Source organism: Malaclemys terrapin, chromosome 11 (genome assembly GCF_027887155.1).
Source record: "Malaclemys terrapin pileata isolate rMalTer1 chromosome 11, rMalTer1.hap1, whole genome shotgun sequence".
In the NCBI taxonomy this organism is placed as follows: domain Eukaryota; kingdom Metazoa; phylum Chordata; order Testudines; family Emydidae; genus Malaclemys; species Malaclemys terrapin.
The window spans coordinates 78,493,873-78,515,234 of NC_071515.1; the positions used below are offsets into that span (position 1 = coordinate 78,493,873).

Genomic DNA, 21,362 nt, shown 5'->3' on the forward strand with positions numbered 1-21,362 from the left:
TTATCCCTTTCTTGATGATTCCCAACATTCTGTTCACTTTTTTGACTGCCGCTGCACATTGAGTGGATGTTTTCAGAGAACTATTCACAGTGACTCCAAGATCTTTCTTGAGTGGTAACAGCTAATTTAGCCCCATCGCTGTATATGTATAGTTGGGATTATGTTTTCCAATGTGCATTACTTTGCACTTATCAACATTAAATTTCATCTGCATTTTGTTGCCCAGTCAACCAGTTTTGCGAGATCCTTTTGTAGCTCTTCACAGTCTGCTTTGGACTTAACTATCTTGAGTAGTTTTGTATCATCTGCAAATTTTGCCACCTCACTGTTTATCCCTTTTTCCAGATCATTTATGAATATGTTGAATAGAACTGGTCCCAGTACAGACCCCTGGGAGACACCACTATTTACCTCTCTCCGTTCTGAAAACTGACCATTTATTCCTACCCTTGTTCCCTGTCTTTTAACCAGTTACCAATCCATGAGAGGACCTTCCCTCTTATCCCATGACTGCTGATTTTGCTTAAGAGCCTTTGGTGAGGGACCTTGTCAAAGGCTTTCTGAAGATCTATATACACTATATCCACTGGGTCCTGTGGCACCTTTGAGACTAACAGAAGTACTGGGAGCATAAGCTTTCTTGCATCTGAAGAAGTGAGGTTCTTACCCACGAAAGCTTATGCTCCCAATACTTCTGTTGGTCTTAAAGGTGCCACAGGACCCTCTGTTGCTTTTTACAGATTCAGACTAACACGGCTACCCCTCTGATACTATAGCCACTGGATCTCCTTTGTCCGCATGCTTGCTGACCCCCTCAAACTGCCCACCGAACACAGTTTTACTCAGATCCAGTGGCAGCAGGCTGCGGGAATCAACAATATAAGCTCGCATCTTATGGGACAATCAGTCCAGTCAGCTCTTTGGAGATGGGAACCAGAGTTCAGAGATGGGGACCTCCCGCCCGCCTCCCCAATGCAGAACCGGCCCTACAGCCCATCTCCAAGGCTTTGGCTAGTTCCAGTCTCAAACCACCCATGTGATGGGGCCTCACTACTTCCCTTGAGAGGCTATTCCATAGCTAACACGTGCCACTGCTTCCTTCCCCCCCCCAGCACAGGCCGGCATTCTAGCTATTTCGCTCTGCCTGCTGGTAGGTGTGAGTCGTGGCCACTCACCTGTTTGGGCGGGCTGGAGCTGCCGATGGCGATGGGGGTGAACACATGCTTAGTGGAGGTAAAGTGAACGTACCGCTGCTCCCGTTCCACTGTCACGCCAATGAAATTCAGCTATGGTGCAGGCAAGGGAAAAGAACCAATAATTCTCTCCAGGAAGAGAACATCACGCTATCACAGTTACAGAACTAAATCAGTAATAACAGGAGAGGCAGACAGGAGCTAAGAGGCATAAGCAAGGGAGGTAAATATTACTGACCTGTACATTCTTCCTCTCGGAAGGTTTGCATTGCACCAATCCCCACCCCCCGCCCACTCCCAGCCTGACAGCTGTGAGACAGAGCTTTGGCGCTTTATCCCCTGTACCAGGAGATGGTACCCACCTTATCACGGAAGGGCTGTAAGTGATTGTCCTTCCTCCAGTTCTCAGTCAAAGGCCCTCACGCTCGGTCTCTAAAGCATGGGAGCCTAGAAGCTGCCACAGGAACCGCCAAGCATAAATGTGAAGTGGCAAACCAGTGGAGATATCAACAGTGTCCCCTCTGCAACGCAGCAGGAAGGAACCCCAGAGACTGGGTGTCCTCCTCTCACTAGCTCTACGGAGCCCCTGAGAGAGCAGACCTCAAGCCACACGGGGCAGGGAACTGCAGGCTATAATTCCCCGTTGGAGCGCACCAGAGAAACCCAAAGCTGTTTGATCTAGAGCGTGACGGCAGCGTTGAGGGTGGAGACTGCCGAGGAAGCCCCAGATACAGCTGTTGGACAGGATGTAGGCAGGGTTCACAAGAAGCTTGGAGGCCTCAGAACTCCACAGCGAAATGGCTGAGCCAAATATGAAACTGTTTTAAGAGCCCAGATGGGAGAACTACTAAAGCAAGGGGGAGACAGGAGCTGTGATGAGCCCCAGAATTCCTGGGTTGTCAGAAACCCACAGGAGATGCTGATGTAATTCAGTAGTTAAACAAGAGCCAAGCAGACAAGATGCTGGTGGTACCTCTAAAGTACCTCCTCACCCTGAGCAGGGAGCTGAGCCGGATACAAGAAGAGAACAGGACTAGACAAACAGGCAGTAACGGATTCCCAAGGCACAATATCAGTATTTATCATCTCAAAGCACCGTACAATACTTAGCACCCCAAGGATCAGCGCTCCATTGTGCCAGGCTCTGCACAAATACAAGGGAAGACAGTTCCTGCTCCATATAGTTCACAATCAAGAAAGACAAGCAAGGGTGCCTAGGCATGAGACAGTCCCTGAAGCCTGCACTCTGATGAGAGTGGGAGAGTCCATTTCCTGAGCTTGACTCAGGGAGCCAGGCCTGCTGATTTTATCCAGTGGGCTCTTTCACAGGACTCTGATCCCCAAGGTGAGACACCCGTTCCCCTGGGCGCAGGGGAGGTTACCTACAGGCGGTCGTCTCCATAGAACTGACAACCAAAGTAGCAGGATGGAGAAAGAGACCAACAGGCTCAGGCTTGCTGAGATCAATACTTTCCTGATGGACTCTGTAGGCGCTGGAAGTCTGCCCGCACTGATTACTGTCTGTCTAAGCCAGGGCCGCCCAGAGGATTCAGGGGGCCTGGGGCAAAGTGGGGGAGCTTGTATTCACCGGGCGGCGCTCCGAGTCTGCGGTGGCAGTGGCAGCATTTCGGCAGCATGGGGCCCTTCAGTCGCTCCATGTCTTCAGCAGCACTGAAGGGCCCCCCGCCGCCGAAATGCCGCCAAAGACCCGGACCGCCGCCGGGTCAGGAAAGGGATTCTCAGCCAGGGCTCACGGGGCCCCTGTGGAGCCCGTGGCCTGGGGCAAATTGCCCCACTTGCTCCCCCCGCCCCCCGGGGCGGCCCTGGTCTAAGCATGCAGAGCCCAGAGACAGCAGACACCCACACAGGAGCAGAGCTTGCTCAGAGAATGCCAACTCCAGGTAACCATATGTAATGACCAGTTAATAAGCTTTGAAAGCTTGAAGCATTTGCGGGTCCACCCTGTGGATCCACACGCCAGTGGGGATCCCCCCCAGGATCCTGCCCTTCAGTGGAAGTGATCGAGCACCCTCTCTGATCTGAGCTCTGGGAACCAGGCTCTATGGCGCAACATCTGCAGCCTGCAGTGGGCTTCCTTTCAAAACCGCTGATGGCGGCAAATTCTGCCCAACCCACTCTCCTGATCCGCCACTGTGCTCCGACAGAGAAGTCAGAGCTGCAGTGTTTTGGATAATGGAGAGTGACCGGGCAAAGGGTTTCCCATGCCAAACGCTACCACCTCTCTGCAAGAGTGGGGCATGCAGGTTCCCAGAGCTGGGGATTTTTTCCTGCAAAAAGTTTCCTGCAGGAATCAATGTGATTTCCCTCAAAACCCCTATAAACCTAGAGTCACCTCAAAGCCAGAACAAGTCACTTTAGACCATTAGCCTGCATCCCAGTGGGAGGGGAGGGAGTGAAGGCCCCACAAGAGACCTCACTCCAGATGAAAAAGGTCACTTATGAAGAGGAGCAGTGCCAGCGGAGGAAGAGAGAGATGGGAACAGATCCGTCGTCTTGATCCTTTCCCGCCTGGCTCGCTAGTGATCAGCACCAAGCTATGCTTGGGGCTCAAAGATGGACAAAGAAAATCCATGCCTTGGGTTGGGCCCACCTGCCCCTAACATCATCATACAGACCCCACCCCGCAAGCAGTCTGCTCTCCAGTCTGGAAGCACACAGATGGCGACGACCCCCACCCCGGAGCTGCTTACTGATGCCATCTGAGATATCCCAGGTTCAGCCCTTGGGCTCGAGGCTACAATGGATTCTCCAAATGGCTCCAAGCCTCAATGAATTCCCAGGCATGTGTCTCTTCCCCTTCTTTCCCATGAGTGCAGGCAGAGAGCAATCTTCTGCACCACTCCTGTTCCTCTTGAGAGGGGAGGAGCCATATTGAAAGGTGTGTTGTAAGCAAGACACAAGCAGTAATTCTTCCGCTCTGCTCCGCTCTGATTAGGCCTCAACTGGAGTAGTGTGTCCAGTTCTGGGCGTCACATTCAGGAAAGATGTGGGCAAATTGGAGACAGTCCAGAGAAGAGCAAAAAAAATGATGAAAGGTCTAGAAAACATGAGCTCTGAGGGAAGATTGAAAACATTGGGTTTGTTTAGTCTGGAGAAGAGAAGACTGAGCGGGGACATGATAACAGTTTTCAAGTACATAAAAGGTTGTTACAAGGAGGAGGGAGAAGAATTGTTCTTCTTAACCTCTGAGCAGGGGTCACAATGTGTTCATGGTAAAAATGTTGAGGTCCATGGTAATTTTTCAAGAAATGTTGAAAATGTCCGTCACTAAGTACGGTAATTTTATCAAGTGTCCGTCGCGCAACATGGTAGTGCCGACCCCTGCCTCTGAGGACAGGACAAGAAGCAATGGGCTTAAATTGCAGCAAGGTAGGTTTAGGTTGGACATTAGGAAAAACTTCCTGTCAGGATGGTTAAGCACTGGAGTAAATTGCCTAGGGAGGTTGTGGAATCTCCATCATTGGAGATTTTTAAGAGCAGGTTAGACAAATACCTGACCGGGATGGTCTAGACAATACTTAATCCTGCCTTGAGTGCAGGGGACTGGCCTAGATGCCCTCTCGGGATCCCTTCCAGTCCTACGATTCTATATCATGCTTCAGCTCCTGTCTCCCTTTTCCCCTTCTTTCTCTCGCCCCACAATGTATCACTGCAGGAGAGGGAAAGCGTGGGGCACGGGCAGCTCCTTTCTGATGCAGCATATAAGCACCCTAGTCACACGGGTGCTCCGTAGCCCGTACGACACTTGTGAGTGCACTGGGGGGAGGCGTTCCCTTCAGTGCACTGATGCTGCATTTGCCCCTCCATTGGTAGAGGTCTCCTTGAGCACAGGGGCCGGCGCAGCTCTCTGTGTATTGGCTGCGGCAGCTCCTCCAAGACTCCTTCAGCATCGTTCCATTCTCACTCTCCTCTGCTCCTCATTCTGAGGCAGGATGGTGGCCACTGGTCTTAAGCCACCAGAATCTCTACTGGGCAAGGCAGGGCCATGTGCCTCTGGAGCTCTAGGCCTAATCCCTCGCTGGCTGGCTGGCAGAAAGCTGCCGGCCCCTCTCTGGAGTGTGCCAAGCCGGCATCGCACAGGGAGCCCATCCAAGGGTTTCAGGGAAAGGTACAGTTAAGCCACTGTTTGAACAATTTGTTCAACGGGCTGGATTTCCAGCTGACGATAGCCCTAAAAGAAAGGAACGGAAAATAAAACGTGATGTGAACACAAAGCTCTCAGAGACAGACAGGAAGGCTCAGAGGGGTCTGAGCCGTGCCCGGCAGAGCACAAGGTGACTTTGGCTCAAACTGAGAGAGAGAAATTAGTTCCAATCCCGAGGAAACCCTCAGAGAAAAATGCAAAACAGGAGCAGCTCTGAGCTGCTTTAGTGATCGGCAAGGCAGGGAGAATGAGTGGCACTCCTCAATCATGGGTGGGGAGAAAGGAACTGACAGCTGAAGGCACGTGGCTGCTGTCCCCACCTTTGAACAGACAGAACAGAACGTACTACCTGCTGGCACTGGGGGAACAGCTGCCTCCACACCTCAGAAGCTGAGGAAGATCCTGCCGATCACATGCTGGAGCCCAGAGCAGCTGGTGCTTTAGGAGAAGGCCCATCTCAGAGGGATTTGAAATGAGACAGCGTTGATGAGGAGGAGCGATGAAGGGAGGGTCAATATACCAGAGAGAGGCATGAACTGCAGAGGTGAAGACTCTTGCACCAAATGTGTGAAGCGGCAAAGAGGAGGCCAGTGTGAGACTAGGAAAGGGCGTCTGGAAGCAAGCAGAGAAACAAGGTGCATGAGATACCACAGAGTGGGTAAGCGTGTGGACGACTGAAAAACCAGAGAGGCCGTTTTGAGCTGGCTCCTGAAAGGAATGTGGCACCAGCGGAGCCGTCTAAGAATGGGGTGCTCTGCATTAGCTGTACAATGTAACAATACGTCGGGAGGAATCACAGACCCCCTCCAAGGAGAACGCCAGTGGGGTTCAGGTTGCAGGACGTTGGCACTGACATTTATAGCCCACTCTACAGGGCTGGATTGATAAAGGACAGGAACAGAATTAACCAGCCAACGCAGTTTATGGAAAATTGGTCTCGTCCAACAAAGTGCATTTTAAATGCATTGAGAACTGGCTAACTCACAGGTCTCCAACAATAGTCATCAGTGGGGCATCCTCATCAAATAGCGGTGTTTCTATGGGGTCCAGCAGGGAGCGGTTCTAGGCCTGATGCCAGTCAACATTTTCATCCATGATCTGGATGTAAATATAAAATTGCTGCTGCTAACATTTGCAGATGACACAAACGTTGGTGGAATGGCAGTAACGAGGAGGGCAGGGCTGTCCTACAGAGCGAGCTGGATCGTTTGCATTTCGTTAGAGCCAACTGCAAGGTGACACATCTAGGAACAAGGCCTGCAGGCCACACCTACAGAATGGGGGACTGTATCCTGGAAAGCAGGGACCCTGACAAGGGTTTAGGGCTCACAGTGGGAAAGCAACTGAACATGAGCTCCCAGTGCGATGATATGGCAAAGAGGGTTAATGTGACCCTTGGGCGTATAAATAGGGGAATAGGGAGTGAAGTAGCGAGGTGATTTTACGTCTGTACACAGCACTGGTGAGACAGACACTGGAATAGTGCATCCAGTTCTGGGCTGCACATTTTAAAGAGGATGTTGAAAACCTGGAGATGGTGCAGAAAAGAGCCACAAAAATGATTCAAGGGCTGGAGAAATGCCCTAGAGGGAGACTCAAGGAGCTCAGTCCGTTTAGTTTCTCAAAAGGAAGACTGAGGGGTGACTGAAGTAGAGGGTATAGTATGCATGTGGGGAGAAAACACTAGGTAGTAAAGGGCCTGTAGTCTCTGTAATCGAGAAAGGCAGAACAAGGGCCAACGGCTGGAAGCGGAAGCCAGACCAAGTCCAGTTACAAATAAAGCACAATTTTTAACAGAGGGTGATTAACCATTGGAACCAACTCCCACGGGAAGGGCTGGATTCTCCTTCTCTTGATGTCGTCAGCTCCAGACTGGAGCCTTTCTGGAAGCTGTAATAATCGAACAAGTTTTTGGGCTCAATCCTGGTGTAACTGGGTGAATGTCAATGGCCTGTGCCATGCAGGTGGTCAGACTAGATGATTTAATGGTCCCTAATCTAGGGGACCACAAGCTGTCTGAATCTGGGTTTCATGCCTCATCCGCAAGAAGGCACCTCCATCACAGCGCCCCAGGCTAAGGCACTGGTTCGGTGCTGACTCCACAGGAAGGCCACCTTTATTGAATGCTTTGCGGCTCCTGCGTAAAATGCCTCCGGGTGAATTCAGCCCCTGGAACGTACTGGCCTGCTAGCTGCGTGGCAAGCAATGCCTGCTATCTTACCAGAATCTCACGGCCATGGGAGACCTTCAGCAGGACCGGGAGCCGATCAGTGCCGATGAAATCATGTCTAGCAGGGCAAGAAAAAACACCAGGGTCAGCGAGAGAGAAAAACATTAAAAATCTAACCCTGTGCCTGGAGTGACAGAATCAAGGATCACACAGTGAAGGAGACAATTCATTTCCCTGCTAAAGAGAGTCACTGTAGCATAACGGCCATTGACACAGGGAGGGGCACAATTGTATTTCATATAGACACGCACCAAATTACAGGCCTGAGCCCTGGAGTTCCTGAAGTCCAGAAGAGTTAGAGACAATCAGGATTAGACCCCAAGTAAAAGCTGGTTAATTTTTCTATATGGAGCCACTGTCGCTGACACAGCCAGTCTCTAGGCCCAGCCTGATTTTTCAAAACTACTAATAGATAAAACCACACAAACTGGCTCTGGAAAGGAGCTATCCAGCCATCTCTCCATTCCCCACTCTGTCCGGCTGGCACAGGGTTGGTCCAGACAGCACATTCCTGAATGCCTTGGCCAATCCAGTTTTAAAAGATATTGACATGATTCCGGTAAAGACCACACTGGGGTCAGAAAAAAGGGGACAAAGTCAGAGGGACTTCTCTGGGGCCCTGCTGGGGATGCCCCGTGTGATGGGAATGGTTCCAGCACTGCGGTATGGGAGGATCCCGGCAGGTACGCACTGACCCCTGTGGAAGGGAAGGCCCAGGAGAGGAGGGCATGAACTGTCACCTGTGCGAGAGCAGCACTGTTTGCTCCTGTCCTGGGAAGAGTCTTCCTGACTTTGGGGAAACACTGAAGAGCTGGTTGTCCTGAACTCTCATCTGGTGCAGCTCACTGGGGTTGAACTCTGTGTTTTCTGCCCAGTGCTCCACATCAATCTTCTGGTCAGAGGGGAACAGAAAGGCCCTATGGACCCAGCAAAGCCAGTCAGCCAGAGCAGGAATGAGAATGGGCATCACTCCCACACGGGGGCTTGTTCTGATAGTAAATGTGTCAAGGCCTGGGATCATGAAGGTATCAGCTTTAGCACAAGGCATGGAAGTGCTGGAAACTCCTCACCACTGCCATCCTGCCATCCCCCTCAGGCCTGGCCTGCAGAACCCTCTGGGAACCCAGCCCTGGGTTCCCCACCCAGATACAGCCATGAGTCTCAGGCCTGGCCTGCAGAACCCTCTGGGAACCCAGCCCTGGGTTCCCCACCCAGATACAGCCATGAGTCTCAGGCCTGGCCTGCAGGACACAAGATGAATCCATGAAAACTGGGACAGTCCCGCACAGTTTGTGCTGGGCAGCTCCGTAGAAGGACCCCAGACGGGTGATAGGACGGAGTTCAGCCCAGTCGGGGATTCAGAACCCTCCTGCTGAAGTCCCCTGTCAAGTCTCCTCTAGCTAAACCCCTCAGAATATAGAGCCCCTTGGATGCAAGTGCACTCAGTGCCCTGGGAGCGGCTCCGTGCCCAGGGGCAGCTCTGATTCCAGAGGAGGGCACAGGGTTTAACGAGAGCTACGTACCATTCCACTGGCACCACCCCATTGTTCTCCAGCATGAGGATCACCACAGACGGCTCAGCTTCTATCGGAGCAGCCCCAAAGTTGAAATCCAGCAGGACGGGGGTGTGCACGGGGGGGACTGGGCAGACGCTGTGCAGGGCAGAGGAAGAGGAGATGAAATCAAGCCAAGAGGAGGGAAAGCTCACTGGAGGTGCTGCAAGAGATGGATGCAACACAACTGCCGGGAGGCTCCTCCCTTGGGTACCAGCAGAAGCTAGTGACCTTCACGCCTCATGAGGGCTCCACACTCCAGGAACATCAGCTGCCCAGAGAGGAGGCACCCAGATGCTTAAACACTTTCCCCTCCTCCTGAGAGCTGCCTCTGTCTAAGGTGGCTCTTCCCTCCACACCCATAAACTGCCACACTGGGACTCTCAACACGCAGCGAGGGCTGGGCATGCTGGGTAGGCACAGTGCACTTAGCGCCTAGAGCGGGCACAACACAGGTCATAGCCAGGAAGCCCAGGAACAGAGTGGCAGCTCAGCCGGATGCTGGGCCCTGGAGAGGAGATGGGGGCCTGAGGGAGAGCAGTGCCCACCCAGGCACAGTGCATCACCTTGGGATGACTGCAGACAGGGGAGCGGGGTGGGACTCATTCCCGTTCTCCACACCCTGCTACCATCCAGCAGGGCAATGCTGAGCCCATGGAGATGGACCCGAGAAGAGAGGGAGAAAGGCGAGGTGAAGTTTCCAGGCTTACAGCCTCCCCGCAGAGGGGAAAGGACAAGACAGGGAGCACAGGCAGTGGGCCAGGGAGAGGTGAGGAGCTGCCTGCTTTGGGGCTGGGAAGGAGTCAGCGAAGGTGACACCAAGCTGCAAATCAAACCCTCCGGCCATGCTTTCCCTTCCTGGATTGTACTGCAGGTTCCAGGCTCCTCTGGGCTGGGTCTCTAGTCACCTGTGTCGTGTGGGAACCCTGTAGGTGAGCTCTGCGGAGGTGGGGTCTCGCTCCAGGTACTGGTTCAGAGTTTCCAGTGCGAAGAGCCTCCAGAGGTGCAGCTTGCTGATGCCACGGGCACTTCCTGCCGCACAAACATCCGTGACGCAGACAGAGGGGTAGACGCCCGTCGCTACTACACAGCAGAGGGCCTGCTGCTCCCCTACGGCGTTTGCAGGATCCAGAGCTGGCAGGAGAAAAGACCAGAACTAGTCAGTGCAATGTCGAGGGAAGCTGCCCGGGGTGGGCTAGAAGTAGGGTCTGGATCCCCACCGGAGAGCCAGACCCCTGCCTGGGATGCCTGGGCACACATGTCAGAAGCAACCAACACACGAACATGTCTGTTATAAAACATATAACGGGAAGCTGCATGGGTGGGGCATCAGCATGTGGAGGAGAGGGGACAACGTGGGGAATGGGTGGACTGGGAACCATCTCTGCTCGGCACCCCCGCGTCTAAGGCCGTCTCTGCCTCGGCACCCCCGCGTCTAACGCCGTCTCTGCCTCGGCACCCCCGCGTCTAACGCCGTCTCTGCTCGGCACCCCCGTGTCTAACGCCGTCTCTGCCTCGGCACCCCCGTGTCTAACGCCGTCTCTGCCTCGGCACCCCTGCCTCAGCACCCCCGTGTCTAACGCCGTCTCCGCCTTGGCACCCCCGTGTCTAACGCCGTCTCCGCCTCGGCACCCCCGTGTCTAACGCCGTCTCTGCCTCGGCACCCCCGCGTCTAACGCCATCTCTGCCTCAGCACCCCTGTGTCTAACGCCGTCTATGCCTCGGCACCCCTGTGTCTAACGCCATCTCTGCCTCAGCACGCCTGCCTCAGCACCCCCGTGTCTAACGCCGTCTCCGCCTCGGCACCCCCGCGTCTAACGCCGTCTCCGCCTCGGCACCCCCGCGTCTAACGCCGTCTCCGCCTCGGCACCCCCGTGTCTAACGCCGTCTCCGCCTCGGCACCCCCGTGTCTAACGCCGTCTCCGCCTCGGCACCCCCGTGTCTAACGCCGTCTCCGCCTCGGCACCCCCGTGTCTAACGCCGTCTCCGCCTCGGCACCCCCGTGTCTAACGCCGTCTCCGCCTCGGCACCCCCGTGTCTAACGCCATCTCTGCCTCAGCACCCCTGTGTCTAACGCCGTCTATGCCTCGGCACCCCTGTGTCTAACGCCATCTCTGCCTCAGCACGCCTGCCTCAGCACCCCCGTGTCTAACGCCGTCTATGCCTCGGCACCCCTGTGTCTAACGCCATCTCTGCCTCAGCACGCCTGCCTCAGCACCCTCGTGTCTAACGCCGTCTCTGCTCGGCACCCCCGCGTCTAACGCCGTCTCTGCCTCGGCACCCCCGCGCCTAACGCCGTCTCTGCTCGGCACCCCCGCGTCTAACGCCGTCTCTGCCTCGGCACCCCCGCGTCTAACGCCGTCTCTGCCTCGGCACCCCCGCGTCTAACGCCGTCTCTGCCTCGGCACCCCCGCGTCTAACGCCGTCTCTGCTCGGCACCCCCGTGTCTAACGCCGTCTCCGCCTCAGCACCCCCGTGTCTAACGCCGTCTCCGCCTCGGCACCCCCGTGTCTAACGCCGTCTCTGCCTCGGCACCCCCGTGTCTAACGCCATCTCTGCCTCAGCACCCCTGCCTCAGCACCCCCGTGTCTAACGCCGTCTCCGCCTCGGCACCCCCGTGTCTAACGCCGTCTCCGCCTCGGCACCCCCGTGTCTAACGCCGTCTCCGGCTCGGCACCCCCGTGTCTAACGCCGTCTCCGCCTCGGCACCCCCGTGTCTAACGCCGTCTCCGCCTCGGCACCCCCGTGTCTAACGCCGTCTATGCCTCGGCACCCCCGTGTCTAACGCCGTCTCCGCCTCGGCACCCCCGTGTCTAACGCCGTCTATGCCTCGGCACCCCCGTGTCTAACGCCGTCTCTGCTCGGCACCCCCGTGTCTAACGCCGTCTCCGCCTCGGCACCCCCGTGTCTAACGCCGTCTCCGCCTCGGCACCCCCGTGTCTAACGCCGTCTCTGCTCGGCACCCCCGTGTCTAACGCCGTCTCCGCCTCGGCACCCCCGTGTCTAACGCCGTCTCCGCCTCGGCACCCCCGTGTCTAATGCCGTCTATGCCTCGGCACCCCCGTGTCTAACGCCGTCTATGCCTCGGCACCCCCGTGTCTAACGCCATCTCTGCTCGGCACCCCCGTGTCTAACGCCGTCTCCGCCTCAGCACCCCCGTGTCTAACGCCGTCTCCGCCTCGGCACCCCCGTGTCTAACGCCGTCTATGCCTCGGCACCCCTGTGTCTAACGCCATCTCTGCCTCAGCACGCCTGCCTCAGCACCCCCGTGTCTAACGCCGTCTCTGCTCGGCACCCCCGTGTCTAACGCCGTCTCCGCCTCGGCACCCCCGTGTCTAACGCCGTCTCCGCCTCGGCACCCCCGTGTCTAACGCCGTCTCTGCTCGGCACCCCCGTGTCTAACGCCGTCTCTGCCTCGGCACCCCCGTGTCTAACGCCGTCTCTGCCTCGGCACCCCCGTGTCTAACGCCATCTCTGCCTCAGCACCCCAGGGCTCAGCTGTGTCTAACTGTCGCCATCTCTGCAGACAGGATGGGGGCAAGGGAGAAAGAAAAACATCCCCTGTGAGCCCAGCTGAGCTGTTCAGCACAGAGTAATCCACTGGGATGGAGGGAGGGGCGCAGCTGGGAGCTGACATCCTGGTAGATTCAGACAGTTTATGTCTGGTGTGGAAAGGGCCCCCTGGCTGGATGCAATGGAACAGCCCTTTTGGTCCTTCCTGGCAAGCTGGGGCTCTCACCTTTGGGCGTGGAAATGGTGTAACTGATTGACCAGGTGTAATGCAGTTGACGGGCTGGGCTGACGGTTGCTTGGACAATGGCCTTTGACCTTGCGGGAATCATCCCCTTGTAATGATCCAGCTGTAAAGCTGCGAGAGAAAGGAAAGGAAGTGAGTACCGGGAGGGCACTGACCCCTTGGTCTCAGTATAATTCTCTCTCTCTATAATGCTATATACAACGTGTTCAGAAGGTACATTTTCCTTCTGCACCCCCCCAGTGTGCCATTTTCAAACAGACCTAACTGCTCAATCCAAACCAAACACGGACACACGCTAGTCCTCATGGACGACTCTCCAGGACAAGCTCCAAGTGTCAATCCGGAGATGGTTTTGCTTCTAGCCCTGTTTAGAAATCTGGGCACGGATATTATTTTTAAAGGAAAATGTTTTTTTTTTCCAAATCCCAAAACTTCTGAATTGATTTTGCTCAAAATGTTACCCTTTGAGCAGGGCCCCAGCATGGAAATTTTCAGCTGAAATGAGCAATACTGGCAGAACTGGTGAGTGATGAGAACAGGAAGCTTTTGTTTTAGTAGAACTTTGTTACAGCTTTAATATTAGTGGCAGAGGTTTGTACTAGGTACCCAGTATAAAATGAGAGCCAGCCAGCCAGCCAGCCAGGACACACCTGTACCTTCTCAAACATACCAGCTGTCACAGAAAGAATAGGTGGTTCTCAAGCTGGCAAGAGCAATTCATCCATTTTAGAAAACAAGGCCCAATGCCCCCATCCTGCCTCCCCAAACATTCTTTTAATACCTAGCGGATCGCTGAGGACTTCCTCGGGGTCACACGGTCCTGTGATTATCTGCTCCACGTGGAGGATGTAGTTCAGAGAACAGGTCCCATTATTCAACAGTACAAGGTCACAGGACTGCAGGCTGCCAACCAGAATGTTCCCTAGGTCCCGCTGCTCCTCCTGAGCCTAGAGCCCAAAGCCGGCACACAAGGATCAGGCTGGTATTGTTACATCAGCGCAGACTGCTCAGGGGGCAGGACAAGGCTGCTATCGGGCTAGGCCAGTATACACAGTGTAGCACAGGGATGTGCAAGGTTTGACTCTGGGACCCACTATGTACCATAGAGATGATACAGCATTGCCTGCTGGGACTTGTAGTCTTACTATGGAGCCTTGCCCCACGCAAAGAGGAGGGGAACTGCATAGGCACCTGATAACAAAAGGATGGAGGGGTGATGGACTCTTGCTGAATGCAAGGCCAACCCAGAAGTACAGCAGAGCGACAGTAACATTCTTTCCTCTACTATCACCTCCCTCCCTCTGGAAAGAAGCTGCCATTGGGCTCCAAGCACCAGTTGTCCCACCCTCCTCTAGTACTTTACTAGGAGGCTGGAGATTCTGCTTAGCCAATTAATCTCCCGGGGAGACACTCCTCCTCTTCCCCCTCTCCCACACTCTGGTACTTACCCTAATGGTGCCCAGTGCCCCCTCGCCAATAACCCGCAGGGTGTAGCGGGTGCTCTCAGGAGACTCAGGGCCTGAACTCCCTTGGGCTCTCCACACTGACACCCAGCTTCGCAGGAGATACTTGGTCTCCTCCCCAGGAGTAAAGGTCCATGCCTGAGCCTGGAATCACAGGAGGGAGAGGGCAGTCACTGGTGTTCCCAGCCTTTCCACGACCCGGGCCAGGGAGTCAATTCCAAAAACATTCATTATGGAGCAGCTGACAATCCTGGGTGTATAAGACAGACAGCACCTTCCTCCCTAACTGGTGTCTCAGTCACACTCCAGCGACCATCCTTCCATTCAGCTCTGTCCTGACTCCCGATTGGTTCTCTGCCCATTACCTGACCCCTGTTTTGGGGGTTCTTACTGGGAGCACATGCCTAGACACTCACAGCCTGGCCTTCTCAGATGCACCAGTTCTTGCTACCCTCCACAGGAGGTGTAGAGGGAAACCTGCACAGTGGTTTACAATATATTTGCTCCTAGTGTCTGGAAGGAAACAAGGATGTGGTGGAGCAAACCTACTTCAGGATCAAGCTGGAGGAAGCTGGCTAGCTACCCTACCCAAGACATGTCCTGGCACCCTCTGCTCTTGGCCTATGGGGCTGTGAACTGCTCCCATGTGTTTTTGCTCTCAGCTGTATGGTGGGTGGCGGAAGAAAATGACTTCGGCAGAACTCACCAAGGCTTCGTTGGGCTGGATGACCCCTGTGGCGGGCTTGACGGAGAGAACCTTCCTGTCAGACTCCTGGATCTTCCACTTGAACTGCATGGGTAACCTGGTGCAGTTCTTTATGGTGTAAGTGCGTGTGGTTGAGGTCCCCACACAGGTAGGCTTGAAGTACAGATTCCCATCTCCTTCTAAGAGCAACAGAAGGGACTCGCCACTGCTCCGGAGCGAGATCTCCTATGGGACTCAGGGAAAGGGAATAGACAGTAGCAGGAAACCTTAGCTGAGCTCTAAAAGGACCAGGAAAATGGAAGGCACCTGCTGTGCCAATAAGAAATGGGCACATTGATGCCACCCAAAGGACATTTTAGAAGACTTTAAATTCCCATTTCCAAAACAGAAGAAACCAAAGTACCAAAAAAGAGAAATAACCAGGCCCACGGTGAAGGTTATCATGAAGGGAGAGAACAAAACAGCCCTTCTACCCTCGCCCTACCTGGGTGTACTTGGGATAGGAGTTCAGCTGCAAGGACAGGATGTGCTGGTGTGTGGCCATGTCCGCTGGCTGCGTTGAGAGAAGGAAGATCTGGTGGGCTCCTGGGGCTACGTACCCTGAGCAGGGTTTGACCAAGACAGAGGGACAGGTGTCCTGGTTCATGCAGAAGGTGATCGGGGAGGTGCCAACGTTCCAGAGCAGCACGCTGCGGTAGGTGTTGGTGTTTGGACCGACCGCAGGGAACACCTGATGGACAGAAAGCGAGCCGGGAGGGCTGGGTTCATTTCAGAAGGCCAGTTTACACAGGAAATCTTTGTCTAGTTGAATTCCCATTTCTGGAGTCTGACAGGCACCAGCCTGAGCCTTTGGTGAACCCTGCCACTACCTCTAAGGAAGCAAGAGAAGAAAGTGAATTCACTGTAAGGTGGACAAAGTGCGGCCAACAGACTGACAGCAACCCATGGAGCTGTGAGGACTGCACCTGCCCACTCCTTTATTTGTCTGAAGTGGCCTGCTGAGACTCCACACCCAGCATGCAATGCTTCTTACCAATCCAAACAGCCACGCTGCACACTGGGGCCAGCAGCCTCTGCAGGCCCCACTTTGGGGTAAAGACAAAGATGGCTGCAACCTGCTCCACTTTATGCAAATCGTGGGTGGCTGTTGGGTTCTTGGCAAGTTACCAAGGCAGCCCCTCTGCTGGGTGCCTCTGGGCTAGCTGGGGAGTCTCGCCTGACTTCTCAAGAGGACTCTTCCTAGAAGGCTGTAGGCTCCTGGAGACGGAGCAAGTCAGATCTTCCTTTGCCTCATGGGAAGGACGACCCCTGTGCGGGAGAAGCAGCAGCAAGAGCACAACTTACATCTCACTTTGCCTTGCAGGACACCTCTGTCATGGACTCACAGGTTGTACCCACTCTTGACCCCATGTGGTCCGTCGGGGGTGCCCCTCTCAGTGAGACAGCCCTTCTCGGGGGTCCACTCTCTCTCAGGGTTAAGCCCCTCCACCTCCTGGAGCCGCACCTCTCTGAGCCTTAGCACATCTGTCTCTGCCATGGGCCCCCTCAGGGAGTCCCCTCACTCTGGACCCCCGGGGCCTCCACCCCCGAAGGGGTTGACACAACCCTGTTCTCTAGACCGGAGTGACTCTCAGCCAGTGTAAAACAGGAGGGTTATTGAGCGATGAACCCAGCACAGGAAACTCTCAGGGCCTCAGGCCTGACCTCCCTCAGCACAGCACATTCCTCTCTTCCAACAAAGTCTTGGTGCACTGCTCTGTCACTGACCTCCCCCCCACCCCCAGTGGCTGGAGACTGGCTAAGGCACATGCGGAGAGGGGCTATCTAGCAGTCCTTACCAGTGACGAGATCAGCTTTGACAGGAAGGACCATGCTGTTCACTACAAGCTGGGACACAAGAGAACTGGGATACAGGGGGACCCCCCACACACCTGTCCTAAGCTGGGAGTTCTCCATAGAATAGAAAGCCACCCAAAGCATATCTCTGACTGGGTCAGCAGGAGAGAGGGTTACGTACTCCAGGACTCTCCACATCAAAGATTCACCACGTACTTTCCAGGTGACACACGCCAACCACACTCACCTTGGGGGAGTCCAGGACATAATGCGGGATGAAATGCTGCCGATCTGCTTCAAAGGTGTGGCCCCTCAGCCGGATGGTCAGGCACCAGGATGGACACATGGTGCTGTCCTCCTCGATGTTACTGTAGTGTCTCAGCACCTGCAGGCAAAGGAGAGACAGAATTGTGCATCCATGGGGAGGGAAAGTGTCACAGAACCATCTTCAAATGAGATAGCACAGGGGCCAGCATGAGCAGCCATTCATAGGAGCGCCACCCTCCAGGAACATGGAGGAGCTGACCTCGTCAGGGAAGCAGGGCCGGTCAGGGCGGGATCAGGAATGACCTCCAGAGAGTGACATCCCAATGCCAGATAAGTTATGTAATTATCTGTCCCCCACTACTGTAGGTATCTGAGCTTCACAATCTTTCATGCATTTACCCTCACCACACACCTGTGACGTGCACTTATCCCCATATTACAGCAACTGAAGCCCAGAGAAACTAAGTGACATGCCCAAGGTGACACAGGAAGCCTGTGGAAGAGCTGGGAACTCAACCTTGGTCTTCTGAGTCCTGGATGATTGAACCAACTCTTCGCTCCCCAGCCATCCTGCTGCTCACACTGACCGGCCTGAACTCAGGACATGGCAAGAGGAGGGTGTCAGTGAAATGATTCTCAACCATTTTGTTGTCAAACTTTGTGGGTATTTCCAAGCCTGCCCACAGAGAGGGAAGGAGCAGCAATGGAACAGGAGGCTGGCTGGGGAGCATTTGTCCTCCTCTAGGCCACTCATTAAGACCAGAGAAAGTCTGATATGACAAAACGCCGTTTAAACAAAGCCGACTCAGCCTAACCCACCCAGGCAGTGTTGTGGCAATGCGATTTCTCCTTAACTCACTCCCTACCTTGGGATTGGAGCACTGGGGTGGACAGATCTTAGGCCCAACAAGGTGAAAGCCATAGGTCTAGATTTCAGTCAAGCCCTTGACATTAATGCTGCTGGATTCTGGTAATTCCTACTGACCTTGTAGAAGGCAAAGCCTTCCAGCTCTGCTGCATACAGAGTGTTCCGCTGAGAGGGCTGGAAAACGAGGCGAAAGGCTGTGGATTTCAGAGGTGGGATGTCGCAGGTTTCAGGGGTAACCCGGAAGGGACTCTCTGGCCTGCATATCCATGCAACAGTGATCTTTCCTTTCGTGTGGTTGGTCAGGCAGAGAGGAAGTGGTTCCACCTCCTGGAGCCGCACACAGCAACCAAAATCAAACTCCCGAACGCTGACACTGACATGAGGGGGAAAGATGGTGAGGTCGCTGGTTATGCCATCGTGGAAGTATTCGGTCATGGGGTCGATGTATGGGTACTCCTCCGGGGGCTTATCTTCAGGGACCTACGAGAAGGAAACAGATCTCTGTCTAGCCCAGGGGTAACACTGCAGCAAAGCACACTCCCTACGGGGAAATGGCTCTCAAGACATGGGTGCCCAGGTGACCTCAGTCCTGGCTGCCAATGTGACCAGCCAGTTGTAGCTAAGCACAGAGGACTTCCCCTTTATAGCGTGTTCCCCAGGAAAGCTCAGCATTTGGGATCCAAGGAGGCTCCTGCTTTTTAGCCAAATTTCAATCGGAGGTTGACTGAGGCAAGAGAAGGTCCAGCGACTAGTTCAAAAGCACACAGTGGGCTAGTAACTGAGTTGGGATAAGAACTCAGGCAGATGAATGCCAATATAAGCTATGTACAGTTGTAACTGCATAATTAGCATGAGGGCAGCCGGGCATCTGCAGTGGGCAACCAGTACCCTAGTGGGCAGAGCAAGGGCAGCGTGGCATCTGCACAGGGCAGCCCATACCTGTGGAGGCAGCTTGAGGGCTCTGTTTTCATCCATCTGCAGCTTCCCCTCCCTCAGCATCGAGCTCAGGATGTCCGGTGGGTAGAAGGTCAGTCCTCGTGCCATGTTGGTCCTGTACCACAAGAGGTGTCTTGGCCGCAGGATGGCTGGTTTAGTTGTATCAGAATGGCAGGTACCAAACAAATCCAGGAACAATGGATTCTGGGGAAGTGCCAGAAACACTTGCAGGAAACAGGCTACTTTGACTGCCCTGCGGTTGGCTGTTTTTCCTGTTACGCATCTCACACACACACACACACCGGTGTAAGTTACAGACTTAGCACTGTGTAAACACACACACCATTGACATTGCCTCTGCATTTGGCCCAATATCTTTGCTGGAATTAGGGAGGGATGTCGATGGCCACGATGCAGGGTCAGTGCACCAGCCTTTCGTTTCCAGACACCTAACCTGACTCATGAGTTTGCAGATCTAACACACCACCTGGCAGAATACACCCCAGTGAAGAGTCTGCTCAGAAAGGGCCCAGGCTGGATTAGGAGGAGACGCAGTGATGGGTTTACAGGGCTAGAAGAAGGGAGCGCTGCAGACAGGTCAGGGTTGAGGTGGAGGGCCCTGTAGGCCAGGCTTATGGTACATTGGCAGAGCTGTGAAAGAGAGCCCCACGCTGGAATAGGAGGGTTCTGCAGGTCAGGATTGAGGTGTGCTGGCAGAGTCATGTGGGGGAAGTTTGAATAGCACAAGCCGTACCAACACTGTCTGTCTTCATAGCCCGACATTCATCACCAAACAAGGTGGGGGAGGCAATTTGTGTTTCATTTTTTAACCTGGTGTTGGTGACAAACGTCTTGCTCTGAAAGGAGCGCAGCTGCCTGGTGCCTAACACAGCCAGACTGAATAGACACCACTAGCCCTTGACCCTAGACACATCTCCTCAGCAGAGCGACATGCAGCCCTCTCCTGCCACTTGCAGATCCCTTCCTTCTCTGGAGACACAGAACCAAGCGATGTGCAAGGCTCCGCAACAGCATTTGACTCGTCCCCTCTCTGATGCAAGTTCCCAAGCAGAAAAGGTTTCCTTTGGGCTCTGACATCTCAGTAACAGCGTCACCTGTTGCCCCTCCTACCTGGTGATGGACGAGGCAAACCACTCTGCGGTAACAGACGATAGGGTGAGTAGGCCGAAAGGTCACCCTCAGGATGATAGTGGCCATCCCGCTCAGGACTCCACACGGGCGATCAAAGGAGAAGACGCTCTCTCCGCCATCAATGTCAAACTGGTAATAGGCAGGGACATCCGAAACGTTGCTGATTTCCAAAGGCTGCGTCACACTCTCTCCAAGGCTAAGCCAGCCAAAGTTCACCAAGGAATGTTGCAGGGACACCAAGGGACCTGGAACAACCACCAATGCCTGGGGCTTTCATACCAATTGCTATCCCTGCAGCACACTCTATTTTAGCCCAAGCGGATCATCCCAAATCAGAAGCGAATCATCTGACAGGTTCCCCGAACCAATCTGCCTCAGCAAACAGCGGGATGTGCTCTTCCAATAGCCTCATGCCCGAGCACAAGCGAGTGGTAGAATTTACACCCCACTGGAACCCTGCAGAAGGCCAGTCCCAGCCCATGTACTGGGGTACTGTCAGCCACTCCCCTACCCCACAGTGAGACGGGGGCCTGAAGACACGGGGGACTGTCCTTTGATACCTTTGCATGATCCAATCACCTTCAGGACCGTTTGGGTGAGGTTCCCTACTGGCTCGAGGGTGAAATAGTCCACACTCTGCACCCCTACTGTCTGGGGGCTAAAGCGCACAGAGATCAGCAGCTTCCCGTTGGCTGGAACAATGGCCTGTGACACATCACAAGAGAAGACATAATCCCGGAGCAGGGGTTCCTTTGCTCTCTCAATCCTAAACGGGACGCTGACCTGTGAGGGGAAGATGAGCAGGTTCATACCGTTCCGGTCCAGACTAGGTTGCTCTGCATTTTGAAGCCTATCAGTTTAAGATCTGTGTTCGTATGTCAGCTGAGCCCTACGTAGGCAAATGTACTTGTCTTTCACCTTGGAGAGCTGGGTCTTATTTATAGCGAGTCACAAGTGACGTGAGTTGGGGAGAACCTCCCCCTGGCTTCTAGTGGGCATCTGCCTACATTCCCAAAGCAGCAAGGTTAGCTGCTTCTGTCAGGAGACACCAGGAACGGGTTTGCCAGCGGGTGGGCAGGTCAGAACGGAGGTGCATTGCAGAGCTGTCTGAGGGAGCCAGCACAGCACCCACCTGCACGGTCACTGACTATCTGTCCCTCAGTCTGTTCAGCAGCAAACTCAGCCAAAACTCTAAGCGGCCAATGAGGCCTGACAGCACAATGCCCGTCCGCTCAC

At 54.5% G+C, this 21,362-nt stretch overlaps 1 protein-coding gene across 3 annotated transcripts in view; it reads right to left on the reverse strand.

The window, feature by feature from the left end:
- Window positions 1-21,362, reverse strand: part of CFAP65 (cilia and flagella associated protein 65) — a 46,906-nt gene that overhangs the window by 13,782 nt on the left and 11,762 nt on the right. For 2 of the 3 annotated variants that reach the window (XM_054043221.1, XM_054043223.1), the window contains exons 7-21: window positions 20,687-20,909; window positions 20,106-20,371; window positions 18,978-19,178; window positions 18,156-18,518; window positions 17,151-17,288; window positions 15,552-15,797; window positions 15,068-15,292; window positions 14,347-14,505; window positions 13,680-13,845; window positions 12,881-13,009; window positions 10,050-10,275; window positions 9,112-9,240; window positions 8,329-8,505; window positions 7,580-7,646; window positions 1,176-1,286 (exon numbers count right to left, since the gene is read on the reverse strand). In XM_054043221.1, coding sequence (XP_053899196.1) covers window positions 1,176-1,286; window positions 7,580-7,646; window positions 8,329-8,505; window positions 9,112-9,240; window positions 10,050-10,275; window positions 12,881-13,009; window positions 13,680-13,845; window positions 14,347-14,505; window positions 15,068-15,292; window positions 15,552-15,797; window positions 17,151-17,288; window positions 18,156-18,518; window positions 18,978-19,178; window positions 20,106-20,371; window positions 20,687-20,909 — 2,826 coding nt within the window. The remainder of the gene's footprint in view (window positions 1-1,175; window positions 1,287-7,579; window positions 7,647-8,328; window positions 8,506-9,111; window positions 9,241-10,049; window positions 10,276-12,880; window positions 13,010-13,679; window positions 13,846-14,346; window positions 14,506-15,067; window positions 15,293-15,551; window positions 15,798-17,150; window positions 17,289-18,155; window positions 18,519-18,977; window positions 19,179-20,105; window positions 20,372-20,686; window positions 20,910-21,362) is intronic. The other variant, XM_054043222.1, reaches the window with a different exon arrangement.